General features: G+C 42.4%; 1 protein-coding gene across 4 annotated transcripts in view; it reads left to right on the top strand.

The window, feature by feature from the left end:
- The window catches only part of kiaa1549la (KIAA1549-like a), a 154,632-nt gene extending 143,183 nt beyond the window's left edge, over positions 1-11,449 (top strand). For all 4 annotated transcript variants that reach the window (XM_079500653.1, XM_079500652.1, XM_079500651.1 and 1 more), the window contains 6 exons: positions 2,636-2,874; positions 3,861-4,041; positions 4,850-4,947; positions 8,912-9,051; positions 10,042-10,196; positions 10,516-11,449. In XM_079500653.1, coding sequence (XP_079356779.1) covers positions 2,636-2,874; positions 3,861-4,041; positions 4,850-4,947; positions 8,912-9,051; positions 10,042-10,196; positions 10,516-10,545 — 843 coding nt within the window. In that variant the 3' untranslated portion in view covers positions 10,546-11,449. The remainder of the gene's footprint in view (positions 1-2,635; positions 2,875-3,860; positions 4,042-4,849; positions 4,948-8,911; positions 9,052-10,041; positions 10,197-10,515) is intronic.
- Positions 11,450-14,231: the final 2,782 nt, after the last annotated feature.

Below are 14,231 nucleotides of genomic sequence, written 5' to 3'. Positions count from 1 at the left end.
CTTCAGAATGCAGCGCAGAACTCAGACGTATAGAGGATTAGTAAATTACCTTCCAATGAACTTCATAAATCTCCTCACAAAGAGACGAGAGGGAACGAGTAAGTGAGACGAATAAAGGAAGATCAGATGAAGGGTCCACGGGGAGAATTTCTCATTTGAAAGACAGCAAAATATGGAGAAAATAGGAATGGAGAGAGGAAAAAAAGGCAGAGCGAGACATAAAGACAGATTGAGAAGCAGGCAGGAGCGAGGGCGTAATCTCTTCCCGCTGGCCTGTGATGCAGTATAGTGGCAGCAGCCATGCTACCTATAGCTGAATGTCAATGGCTTCTCTGCTTCTGAATATCATTACTGCCTATTCATGGATTCAGATGGGAAACTCGATAGCGCTTAATAGCCTAGGATGTGCTGAACACTTTGTAATGCAGCATGGATGACCGTGTGCGTGCGTGCGTGCCGTGCGTGCGTGCCGTGCGTGCGTGCGTGCGACTGCAGCTGTGTGTGTGGGTGTGTGGATGTGTGTGTGGGTGTGTGGATGTGTGTGTGGGTGTGTGGATGTGTGTGTGGGTGTGTGGATGTGTGTGTGGGTGTATAGCTAATAGATATGTAGTCTGGTCTTATCAGCTTTATTATAAATGTGTTTTGTTGCTTTGTAGAGCTGCCAGAAACAACCTTATTTATTGCTGTGTGGAACCTGCAGCTTACCTGCTTTCTATGAGTCTGTGATGTTGTATCTTGGATGAATACGTCTACAGCATTATCTATTTCTACTGCACAGGACAATCCTGATCGTTAATTTAAAAGAGCATATGATACCATCTTTTGGGCATTGCGGTGGAAAAAAAACTACTCAAATCTTTTACTTAAGTAAACGTATCAATACTGCAATGTAGAAATACTTGTTACAAGTAAAAGTTCTGAATTAAAAATCTACTCTAGGAAAAGTACAAATGTATTGGTATCATAATGTACTTAAAGTACCAAAAGTAAAAGTACTCATGTCGCTAATTTTATTAGTGACAAAACACAGCACAGGTATTCGACCGGTCGAAACGTCGTATCAGTATGCCTGTGCTGTTTTGCTAATAAAGATTTTGGAGCATTCAAAAGTCCCCCCTTTGTTCTACATTTTCTGTTTTCACAGTTTGCACCGAAATAAACAGAGGATGTGCGTTATATTTGTCTCTGAGTGCTGCATATCAGGGGTGGGCAACTTTGATGATGGCGAGAGTGCCACTATATTTCCACACTCACTCCACAATATTTTTCGTAATGGCCTAGGCCTACTTCGACATTCTATGTACACAAAAGTAGCAAAAATAGCCGGTCTACATGCCCTCCAAAAATGTAAATAAAATGAAATAAAAATAGCCGATCTACAAGCTCAGAACGTGTCACACTGCGACGCGTTTTGAGCTTGTAGATCTGCTATTTTTGCAATTTTTCAATTGCAAACCTATATACGTTTTTGGCTATGTCTTATTGAAATCCTGAAAAGTTCAATTTTTATTTAATTTCAAATGCATTTAGTTATTATGTAACACTTGAATCACTCAGGGTTATTTAATCCATTACATTATAGCGCCCATTCGATTTATAAACACGGACCCCTTTTCCGGACGGACCGGAAGTTGTTGTTGATGTGTGTGTAGCAGCTAACAATAGCCACACCACTCTAGAGTCGATCGACAACAACGGGAGACAAGAATAAATCTATCGCGACTAGCGACTGGACCGCCGTCTAACACAGGATATTTTTTCATAATTAGACGGGATGATTTAGATCGCGAGTTATGAACGTTTTAAGATTTTCGTTTTTCTATCAGCTAAACAGGGGAGGGAGTTTTTCAATGACGTCTCACTCTTGCGCGTCACCGAGGATTGCCCAACAGGCGCTCCTGGGCTATGGAGCCATGCGATCCGTTCTCATATCAATAAACTTCGTCTTTTGGACAAGACTTCGTCCTGGGCGTTACTAATATAAAGGACAAAGAACTTCGTCCTGGGCGATGGGAGTGTTAACTATGAACTTATGACTTAAATACAAATATATTGCACATAAAAAAGACAATACAATTTGAATACTCATTAAGCTACTAATATAGATAGCCAGATGCCTATGTATGCTGTATATACATGAAGGATTTATTGATCAGAGCGCGCAAGTACTGTAATCGGCTGCGTATGCCGGTGGCGTGACGTCGCTCGGCCAATCAATGAATAATAATAATAAAACTTTATCTGTATAGCACCTTTCATGACATGAAATGCAGCTCAAAGTGCTTTACAGAGCAATGGAGAAAGAAAGAAAAGAAAAGCAAGGCATAAACATTAAAAATAATAGCAGTAATACAATACAGTGAGGACATGAATGACAAAAAATGTAAAAGGTCAATTAAAAGCAAGAGTGTAGAAGTGGGTCTTGAGCTGTGCTTTCAAAATGTCTACAGAGGCTGCCTGTCGAAGGTACAGTGGGAGTTTGTTCCACGCCGCTGGCCCGTAGAAGCAAAAAGCTCCTTCCCCGTATTTTTTTGTTGCCATTTTTTTAGGCAAAGCGAGCAGGCCAGCAGTGGAAGACCACTGTACCGCATATCGCATAGTGACTGTGTGCGTGCACGTGTGTGTGTTCTTCCAGGGTGAACTAGAGCCCTTTGAGGAGACCAACGTGGATCGTCTGATGAGCTCTCTGGGATACGGCGCCGGGTCGACTGGTACCGGCAGCCTGGGAGTCAAGGGTCACCGCGGCTCCGACTCCTCCACACTCAGCTCGCAGCCCTCCATCGACGAGGTCCGCACGCAGATGCACATGTTGCTAGGCAACGCCTTCAGCCTGGCACCTCCGGACCACGACCCCCCATCCCCGCCAACCAACAAGTAAACAAAAAAAACACAGACACAAAAATGCTTCTCACAGAAGTTCATAATGTACAATATGCACTGATGTGTGGAGCAAAGAGAGAGGCGCGTACAGCTCAATTTAGCGGATGTTTTCCTTGTTTGGCAGTGTTGATTTTAACTGCAAATTTTGATTTGGTTTTAGTCACATTTTACTAGCCATCTGAAATGTTTTAGTTTTACTCTAGTTTTAGTCGACTAAATATCATGAAATGATAGTCGACTAACAGTGGATTGAAAATATTTTGTCCTGGCCTTGATGGCGTTGTAATTGCTGATTCTACACTTGATTGCATGCTGGAAATAGCCGATCTACTAGCTCACAAAGAAACACGTTGTGAGCTAAGCGTGTATTTTCAGAGCGCAACCAAGCATGAAATGACTTGTCTTTTAGTTCTACTGGATCTCTTATCCACTAGTGACTAGTCCCTCCCTAACATGTTAGTCTAGTTTTTATTTGTTAACGAAATTGTATATTATTTAGTTTTAGTTTTTTTTTGAGGGGCGCCTATATATAGCTTTTGACCTCACACGTCTCAATATTTGCCATTGACAATGAAAGGAGAAATTGGGTCAAATGTCTGCCAAATATGACAAGATTTGTGGCAACAGGCATTCTGATTGGCCAGTATGAGATGATCCATGATGATGTACATTGTACAATGATAAGAGCGAACCTCACTTCACACGGGTGTGATCTTTAGATAGATATATATAGTTTATCTTTAGTCATCATACCTTAGTTTTTACTCCGTTTTTGTTACGTTTTCGGCAGTGAAATAAGGTAGTCTTTGTTTTTGTTGACGAAATCAACACTGCACATGCAGCCCATTCAAATTATTCTAATCGTATGCCTGATTTATACTTAGTTGCGAGCTGATGTCGCACAAATATCCAATGTACAAGTTCAAAATGCCTATTTTTAACACCCGCACACAACTCGGGCTTAATCTTCCCTCCCTCAGCCACCACCACCACCACCACCATCACCACCACGCCGCGCACAGCGCCTACAACCCTTCCCACACCAGCCCGTACAGCGAGGGGGTGACGAGCGCCCCGGGGACCATGAACCACCCCTGTGGAGGCAGACAGAGGAGCACTCCCAGCTATGTGGAAATGCATCAATGTAGCTTGCCTAAGCCTGTAAGTACTGGAGAGGCTCTGGCGGGAAGTAACGGGATAATAGAATCTTGCCGCCGTCGGGCAGAATTATTTTCCATATTTCATCTTAATTTTTCTCATAAATTTATGCCCTGTTTTATACGGTGTGTCGTGCAAGAGTAGCAAAAATAGCTGACCTACAAGCTCACAATGCATCACAAAGCAACATATTCTGGGCTTGAAGATCTGCTGTTTTTGGAAAGGTAGAAAAATAATTTTCCTGTAATGACATGCCCAAAATAGACAGAGACACCAGGTCTCTGGGTTTTATAAATGTAATGAATGAAAAGTAGTAGTAGTAGTAGTAGTAATTTCTGCATACTTAATATTTGAACAGGTTCTTTTTTTCCATTCCAATAGAATAGAATAGGCAACAACAAAGGTTTATTAGAGAGATGTTTGCATGACAGTGAAACGTGTGGATGCTGTGTACACAGAAAGAATACTTGAGAATAGAACTAGACAAAGCTAATTCAGAATGCAGTGGCGACAGTTTTTACGAAGCCGTGCATAAGGCAATGAGTGTACACAATATATTAAATCAGCATTTTAACTTTTCACATTCACCCTCTCTTGCATAATCTTGGCAGGATCATGACAATGCCATGGCAGGCCATGGCATTGTCATGATTGTGGGTGACAAGTGACACACTTGCATTAGTGTGCTGTTGTACTGTACCTTTCATCTTGAGTTATTCTACATGTTTCCATTAATTGCATGTCTCTTTGGACAAGTACAGTAGCCTTCATTTGGAATTGTGTTTTTCCGCACTGTGATTGGCTGCTGCAGGGTTTCAGGTTTACTCAGCTTCCTGATATGGGGATTGGCTCTCCGCCCCCACTAATCCCTTCGCGACCAGGACCGCCGCCTGGAACTTCGCTACTGCGGTATGATGACACGCACGCACGCACGCACGCACGCACGCACGCACGCACGCACGCACGCACGCACGCACACACACACACACACACACACACACACACACACACACACACACACATCAATACAGTATGCACAGAACCATACATGGCAATCATATGCATATATAGATTACCTCAAAACGTTACATCTCAAAGGACCAATTTTGCCACCGGGGAGCACTCGAGACACAGCAGTGACGCACGCACACTAAACAACCCCAACTTCTGAGTATAGGGTCGGTCAGTGCGGACAGTCAGCACACCCGGGGCGCAGCGCACTCGGTTTTCGAACGACAAGGCACTGGATAAAGAGGCCACACCAGTGTGCTCAGTGTGAATTTTGGATGAATAATGTACAAAATAAATGGATAATGGATAATACATTATTACTAGAGAGGACATGTGTGTATGTTGCAAAAAGCAGGTACACTACATAATAAAACCCAGAATAATATGAATTGAAAATTCTCCTCAGTTCTCTGTCTCTGTCTGTCTCTGTCTCTGTCTCTGTCTCTGTCTCTGTCTCTGTCTCTGTCTCTGTCTCTCTCTCTGTCTCTCTATCTCTCTCTCTCTCTCTCTCTCTCTCTCTCTCTCTCTCTCTCTCTCTCTCTCTCTCTCTCTCTCTCTCTCTCCCCCCTATCTCATTGCTGTGGGCAAGCCAAGGCCCATAAGTTAGTCTGCATCTTTTGAACTGCACACAGCGCCTTCATTGAAATGCTGTTGCTGTGTGCACTGTGTTGCTGGGCACTTTAGGACTACAGCGGTTGATTGACTGCTTAGCTGATTGGCTTGCATGACGGCGCATGTTCGCCATCTTGTGGCGGAAGAGATTTCTTGCAATTAGTTAAGAGGAACTTCTGCAATAATATTCTACTGCAGAGCGTAATGAGCTCAAAAACTAAATATTATAAATGGTAGTTACGCCAATATGTCCCCATTACAAGAACATCATTTATATTGCCTAATATTTTTGGCTTTTTGCCTTTATTGATAGTTACAAGTGAAGATAGACAGGAAAGAGGGAGAGAGAGAGAAGGGGAGAGACATGCAGCAAAGGTCGTCATGAGCGGGACTCGAACACGGGACACGCCGTCAGGCAGAGCCTATGTGGCATGCGCCTGGACCACTAGGCCAGCGGGCGCCCCAAATGGCATCAATACTGTCAAGTTTTTGCAATTTTATTTTCTGTAAAGGGTTTTTGGGGTCATCCAATTATTTCTTATTCCTACCTAAACATTCTGAATGCAAATATATACCAAGCATTCAATATGAAACGGTCAACTTGTGTAATATATTCAGTGCTTTGGATGGTTGACATCTGGCAGTGCAGTGTTTGAGACAGGCTCTTTAATATGCATGGTAAGGTTGCTCAGAGAGAGAGAAAGTGGGCGAGGTGCAAAGCGTCTGCAAGCTGGCAGCACTCGCTGTACAGTAGATATGCTTTTGCAGTGGTGGAAAGTAACTACAGTATGTACATTTACAGTATGTACATTTACTTAACCCATTTAGGCCTGACCTCGAAATTCAGGATTTGTGCCACATTTTCACGATTTTTCAAAAATAGCAGATCTACAAGCTCGTAGCGCGCCACTCGGTGGCGCGCTATGAGCTTGTAGATCTGCTATTTTTCAATAGCTAAATTATAACATAATGTTTAAAACACCAAAAGGGGTTCCCGCCCAAAATTTAGACCTGATACCAGATTCTACAAATGTCTTCTAGGACCCACAGAATTATCTGTATTTGGCCGTGGACTTCCATCTGAAATAATGTAGTTCCAGGGACCCCCCCCCCCCAGAAGCAACGATATGAGTTTAAGACGTTCGTTGTGAAAGAATATATATTCAAAGATTTGCACCACATTTTCTTGATTTTTCAAAAATAGCAGACCTACAAGTTCATAGCGCGGCACTAGATTGTAGCTTGTAGATCTGCTATTTTTTCAATAGCTAAAGTATAACATTAAAACACCAAAAGGGGTTCCTATCTTCATAATAATTGGTCCTCACTAATGTTCATGATAAAATACCACCATTTTTTTCCTACTCGGTCTGTGTCTCATAGGAGGGCTGTGGGTTTTCAAGATTTAAAAAATATATATAATATTTAGATATGTATTATCATTGAGAACGATGGCTTCCATTTTCGCATTGCAACTTTTCAGGAATAGAAAGCCTGCAGTTTCAATTAGCTTGGATTCCCCATTGATGGTGTCACTGGCGGACGGGTTTCTAAACTGCCCACAGCCCTCCTATGAGACACAGAGTAGAAACATTTTTTGCTATTTTATAATAATCATTGGAGATGACAAATTATATGAAGATCGGTTGAAAAGTGGTGAAGTGGTCCTTTAAGTGCTATACTTACAGTAAGTCCAATCTTGAGATATTTGTACTTTACTTGAGTATTTCCTATTTCCAGTACTTTTACTCCACTACATCCAAATATTGTATATTTACTCCACTACATTTATTTGTTACTAGTTACTTTGTAGGTATTGATTGCAATTACAAAACTTTCTCTACCCACTTCAAGTGGGTAGCCGATCTACAAGCTCACAATGAGTCGCGATGAGACGCATTGTGAGCTTGTCGACTTGATATTAACGATTTTTAGACATTTGAAAACTTGAATTGGGACATTCTGCATACTTTACTTTTGGTACTTAACGTACATTTTGATGCCAATACACTTTTATTTGAATTCCAGCATTTTTCTTGCAACAGAGTACACATTTGAGTACTTTGTCCACCACTGGGTGTTTGGATATGTTTCAGGCCTACAGTATGAGTGGATGAAATGAATGATTATTACTGCACTGTTATGCACCCAGCCAGCCAGCTCATAAGAAGTCACTTACCCTTGGAAGGAACACTGCGCTGAAGCAAATTCAGATAATAAATTCCTCATTATTACAGTTGCAACCGGAACACACTCTCCGTAATTTTTTCCCCTTTTTATATTTTATAGTACTTTTTCTATTTGTTTTATTGATTAAAAACATTTTTTGACAACATTCTAGTCAACCCGGTCTCACCCAAACACGGTGAAATAACACAGATTGGCAATTCCGTACCAGAAAACCCCCAAGCGAGCGAGTTGCCGGACTTTTACTTGTAATTCAGTATTTCTATATTGCAGTATTGATACTTTTACCTAAGCAGTAAAAGTATTGGAAAAGGGGGGTCCCACCGGGACAAGCTTCAAGCACACTCTCGCCCATTCATTTAAAATGCCTTAATTAATAGACAGGCCTATACATTTAAAAACAATTAAAAGCCACCAAACGTTTGGTGGCTTGACGCCCCTCCTCCATATACAAGATGTTTTAACTTACTAGTCCTTACAGGTTCTGAATATATAAACAGCAAATGATGTTCAGTATGGGCGTGTGGGTCTGTTGCGCGGAAAAGTGTGTCCCAGTATTAATCTGTGTCCGTCCCAACATGCATTTCACTGGTGACACTGGTGACACATGATTTGCGGGGAGATGTTGTTTTTAAAATTTAAAATGTTGCAAATTAATTTTATTAAGATGATTGTTAGAATGTTTGGCGTGTGTAATGCAGGGCAGATTGAGGTTGGAGGACAGGGCTGTGCGGCGCTAGGTTACGTGAGGCGGTCCGTGCGTCGTGGCGTTGTGAGATGGCGCAGAAAGCGAGCAGCTGTCTTGCTCTATGCTAAGGAAGTACTCTGACTGACAGACAGCGATCGAGCGATTTAGACAGCGAGCGAGCGTCTGCTAAATTATTAGATAGATATCTCAGCAGCACTCGACTCGCCTCTATTCTAGTATTGAATAGTAGGCTATAAGTATTGGAAATTGGAATTACTCAAGTAAAATACAAAATACCTCAAAATTGTACAGTACTTAAGTACTGTACTTTGTTACTTTCCACCAGTGACGTTGCTGCTTGTTGTTTGTCCACAGCTCCACTCCAGATATGAGCCTGATAAAGCCAAGAGTATCAGAAGCCTCTGATCTGCAGCTCAACGGCGCCCCCTACCTGCCACTGTCTAGAGCCCCTTTCCCTGCTGTCACTGTTGACCAGTCTATTACCACCTACTCAGGTATAGTAGGGGGTGTGTGTGTGTGTGTGTGTGTGTGTGTGTGTGTGTGTGTGTGTGTGTGTGTGTGTGTGTGTGTGTGTGTGTGTGTGTGTGTGTGTGTGTGTGTGTGTGTGTGTGTGTGTGTGTGTGTGTGTGTGTGTGTGTGTGTGCGAGGCTGTGCGCATTTCAGTCAAAAGATGACACACAACAAAAACAATTGTACAGAGTATGTATTTATTAAATGTACCATGTCTGTCTGTCTGTCTGTCTGTCTGTCTGTCTGTCTGTCTGTCTGTCTGTATGTATGTGTGTACGGCTGTAATGCACGTAACTCGAGAACCGTTAGCCCCACCGACTTCAGATTCGACACACGCGTTCCACACCCCCACAGGGAGTGCAGTGCCCGGTGTCCCACTGTAGTCCAGAACCGCCACAAAAGGCCTCTGCCCGGGCTCTGGACAGGGCCTTGACATCACAACACTCCATATTTGGGAATGCCTGCCACAGAACTCCATATAGGAATAATGGAACACAGAGAGACAGATACAGAAATCTCCATATATGGGCATAAAAAGGACACAGACAGATGGGTGGAACGGGTACTCTGACACGGGTAAAACGGGTATTGCATAGCCGGCTCAGTGCTTTAGTCTACAGCCGGGCACCGGTCTAGTAACTTAAATATACAAAGATATCACTGACACATAATACATTTTCTTTCTTTCCAAAAAATGTACAAAACAGTGGAAATAGTTTATTTGCAAGCTTACAATAACACCTCACCAAATGTTGTAAATCTGCTTATTTTTGCAACGTGGAAAGGATTGACGATAATAATTGAAAAATAATTGTGATCATATCAAATAATTGTGATTATATCAAATAATTGTGATAATATCAATTAATCGCGATTATCTCAAATAATTGCGATTAGGCGATTATGTAATACTTGTGGCAGACATCAAACAGCACTTTATTCTGGTGACGAGAGATTGCTTTTTGTTCATGCAGGAAACCCGATGACAGCGGTCTACGCCATATCAGCCAATCGGCCGGGGTACTCAGATTATTTTGTCATGTCCCCGCCCTCTTCTTACCGAAGCCCTTCCTGGATGTCCTACCCACCTGAGCCCGAAGACCTTCCACGACAGTGGAACGACACACCAGTGAGACACACACACACACACACACACACACACACACACACACACACGCACACACGCACACACACACACAGTCGCACACGCACACGCACACGCACACACACACACACACACACACACACACACACACACACACACACACACACACACACACACACACACACACACACAGTATCATATCATCATCAACATACAGTAAACTGTATACTGCACAGCACACAGACTCAGATACAATTGCACTTTGATACACCTCACCTGTTCAGTCTGTGATGCTGATCACTTCCTTCCTATTTTTTCCTATCCTTCTCCTCTCTCCCTCCAGAACTCACGTCATCTTGAAACCATCTGCTGAAAGCATCTGCTACAAGACCAGCCGTTCTCTGGTACTGAGTGGAAACACTCTTTCTTTTTGTTTTTTTTACTCAACATCTAATCTAATTGATTAATTAGAATGGCACTTAATAGAACGACTCTATCACAGACCTTCATAATGTGGTCTTCTGGATTGACTCTTATTTCTCAAAGCACTCTGAAGCCACCTCAGCCTATCGTACCTTTCTTGGCCGGGCCTACAGCTTTACGCACACCTCACCCTCGCCCTTTGTCTCTACCACTGTAAATGCTTGGCCTTGACCGCAGTCACTTCTATCACTTCCTGTTTTTCTTCTCCCGGCCACCTCCAACATCCTACCGCCTCCATGAACCCACCGGGCCAAACCATCGCCATTGCAAAATGATTTCACTACTGATTCTTAAGGCCCACGCATACTCCCGTTTTAGGTGATAAGGTGACCACCGCGGTGCGTTGGTTGGGAAATGGGAAACATGACGTCACTTAGCTGTGGTGATAACTGATAAGAAACACCCCCTGCAGCACTTATCTCTGTTTTTCTAACCACCGTCAGCGCGTTCACCCTGGCTCGCTCCGGAGGGAGGCGGGCCCTCCTAAACCACCGTTTAGGTGACTGAGGGACTACTGTATGAACGCCTAGTATCAAATCCACTGCTTAGGTGAGGGATTATGAGCGCCTAGTATCAAATCCACCGCTTAGGTGAAAACATTCCCATGCACCGACAAGGTGAGTAGCTTATCACCTAAAACTGGAGAATGGGTGAGCCTTCACTCTCGTCTTTATATATCTCTCTCTTTTTGCCTCTCTTTCTGCCTTTCATTCTTTCTCTCTCTCACTCTCTCTGCTCCCTCTTTCGGTTTCCCTCTCCCTCTTTCTCCCTGCTCCCTCTATCTCTACCTCTCTCTCTTTCTCTTTCTCTTTCTCCCTGCTCCCTCTATCTCTCCCTCTATCTCTCCCTCTTTCTATCTGCTCCCTGAGCCCCCCCCAGTCTGAGTCCAATAGCCCCTTACTGGCCCCTCAGGGCTTCAAACAACTATCTCTGTACACGTGATTATTCTGTGGCCGGGGCCCCATGCAGCCAGACACCATCTCCTTGACAGCATGGGGCCCCTTATACAAACTAAAACCAGACTGAACCTTATTAGTGAACTGAGCTGGGCGAAGCCGTACTGTGCTGCTCTTCGCGTCAACAGGTCCATGTTGGAAAGAAAACCAGGACCGGTACAGTACCAGGCCCTGATCTGCGTCACAGTGTGAAAAGGGCATGCCCGTCGACTACCTTGGGCCGTAGCCATGATTTCAGAGTAACTGCCATCTGCCCAGTATAGTAGACGACGGTACAGACCACCGTGCTGTCGTTGTGGTTGTTGTGCCCCAGCCATGGCCGATAGTCTGTCCAGAGTCTGGACTGGATCAAGCCGGGACTTGTCTGTAAGATCTACAGTATACACTAAAGGCCAACAAAGCTGGGACTGACTTAAAACTGTGCTTTTTGATGAATCAAAAATTCCTATGTAAATCTTATACAACTGGTAATATGTGTGTTTTAAATTTCTGTGAAAAAAAAAAGAAAAGTGAAAAAGAATCTCCTGTCTCAGCTTCAGTTTTTAGATATTTGTGTGCTTTGTCTTTTAATTTTGTGCATTTATTACTTTCAATGGATTACTGTACAAAAAAAAAAGATGTAGTGAGTGTTTCTTCTGCACTCAACATATTTTAAGACAAAAACACTGGCCACTTTGATGTATGGGGCTGTCGATGACAATGATGATAATAATGATACCACTTTTTAAATATTTTACTTGTTTACCTTTATTCCTTAATCAGATAATTGTTTTTTTTTTTTTTTAAAACAACAATTGTGTCACTGTTCTGTCAACCAACTGTTTATTGTTCCTACTTCTCTACCATTATTTAGACCTGAATCACAAACACAACGTGAAATGAAATACGTTTCAAATACACCTTTGTGAGCGGCTGCACATTGCCTTGCACCACTGGAGTCAATTCCACTGAACCTCATTTGTGTTAGGCAGAAACAGGCTGAAAATATGAGCACTGATGCTGATTCTGTTAGAGGCCCCAGTTTCAGTCCCACTTAGGCCACTTATATAAAAACAACAACAACAAAACAAGAGAAAAAATAATGTATGCAATTACAATTAATAGTGTAAAGGCACCTACAGTATTACAAGTATTTAACGTGATTTGAAATAATTTCATTTCTGGTTGAACTCGATCGGGTCTCTTATATAAATGTATGAATCACAGCAGTGATTTTGAATAGGGTTATTTTACTTTGAAAGTTGTCCACTCTGTACTGTATTATACTGTATAGGCTTGGGGCTTTGATTTGGGCTATTTATTTTGATCTTGATGATGAGATAGATTGGTCATGCAGTATATATTCATTCAATGGACTATGATGTAGTACTATACTATTCAAGCAAGACTACTGAGCTTGTATGGGCCACAGATGTAATGATTAGATCTACTAACTAGTGTATATATAGCAGATGACCTTTTGAAGAGATTTATATGCAAGTAACGTGGGAGAGATGCTTCGCTCAATACTGCTCTGATGTCATTTGGTTTATTTATTTGTTGTATTCTCTCATCAGTAGCCTACGTTTCACCACATTTCTGGTGATATACGTTCAGACTGTTGTTGTACTTTAAAGCTTAAATTTGTACTTCATCGTACGCCGCGGTGTCAAGCGGCGTAAATAGCCCGAACTACAAGCTCAAAACACGTTGCCATGCAACGCGCTGTGAGCTTATACCGTAGATATGCTATTTTTGAAGCGCAACACGTCATATGACCAAGTATAAATTAAGCAGTAGACACCTTCTACGCTGTGAAGGGATCCACGGTTCAGTGTCATCAGGGGTATCCTCACTCACAAGTGTTGTATTGCCAACCCTGCACGTATATACAGTGCATCAAATAATGTGTTAGCCAGGCAGGGCCTGAGTTTGGTATAACATGGGCCTGCTGCGAGAAGGCGTTTTTGTTAGGCATTTCTCACTCACTGTGTCCATACAGTATCGCTGGACATGGTCAGTATAGCCATAATAAACTAGATAATGCAATGTTTTGATACAGAGAATGCCATGAAGTCCAAATTATGTTTGGCCACATGAAAACTAAACCGAAAAATATATAAGCACACTGTATACTTTAGGCTCCTCATCGGTTAGGACAAAAAGGAGATTATAGCCATATATAAATTTCACTTAAGTGGAAATACAACCAACAACATGATATACAGTAGAGTGTTACCAACCATCAAGGCAGGCTTTTCCAAGGGAACAACTTGTCAAGAGTATCAAGAAATACCAAATAAATGAGTATAGTTTATTATGTAAATTGTAGCTACTGTAATGCAAGGCAGGGAATGAAAAGAGAGAGAATGTAGTTGTGCAATGTAGACTATTAGAATATAAATTATGAAATGAAATGAGCACTTTCATCAGCATCCCAAACCTTACCAGAAAAGTGCAGAATCAATGCAAGGTTGCAATTATTATAAAGCATGCAATATCTTGATTTCAAATGATAATGTCGGGCGGGGGGGAAAAATGTTTTCAACCACATCTATCTACTGTACTACATAACACAAGCTCATCAGCTAGGCTGGTCAGCGACGTCATTCCAGGACCAACTGTTGGTGTCCAGGTTTGA

This window comes from Electrona antarctica (assembly GCF_951216825.1).
Source record: "Electrona antarctica genome assembly, chromosome: 5".
Classification (NCBI taxonomy): Eukaryota; Metazoa; Chordata; class Actinopteri; order Myctophiformes; family Myctophidae; genus Electrona; species Electrona antarctica.
Note: the sequence above shows the minus strand (reverse complement) of the source record. Positions and strands in the feature narration are given on the sequence as shown.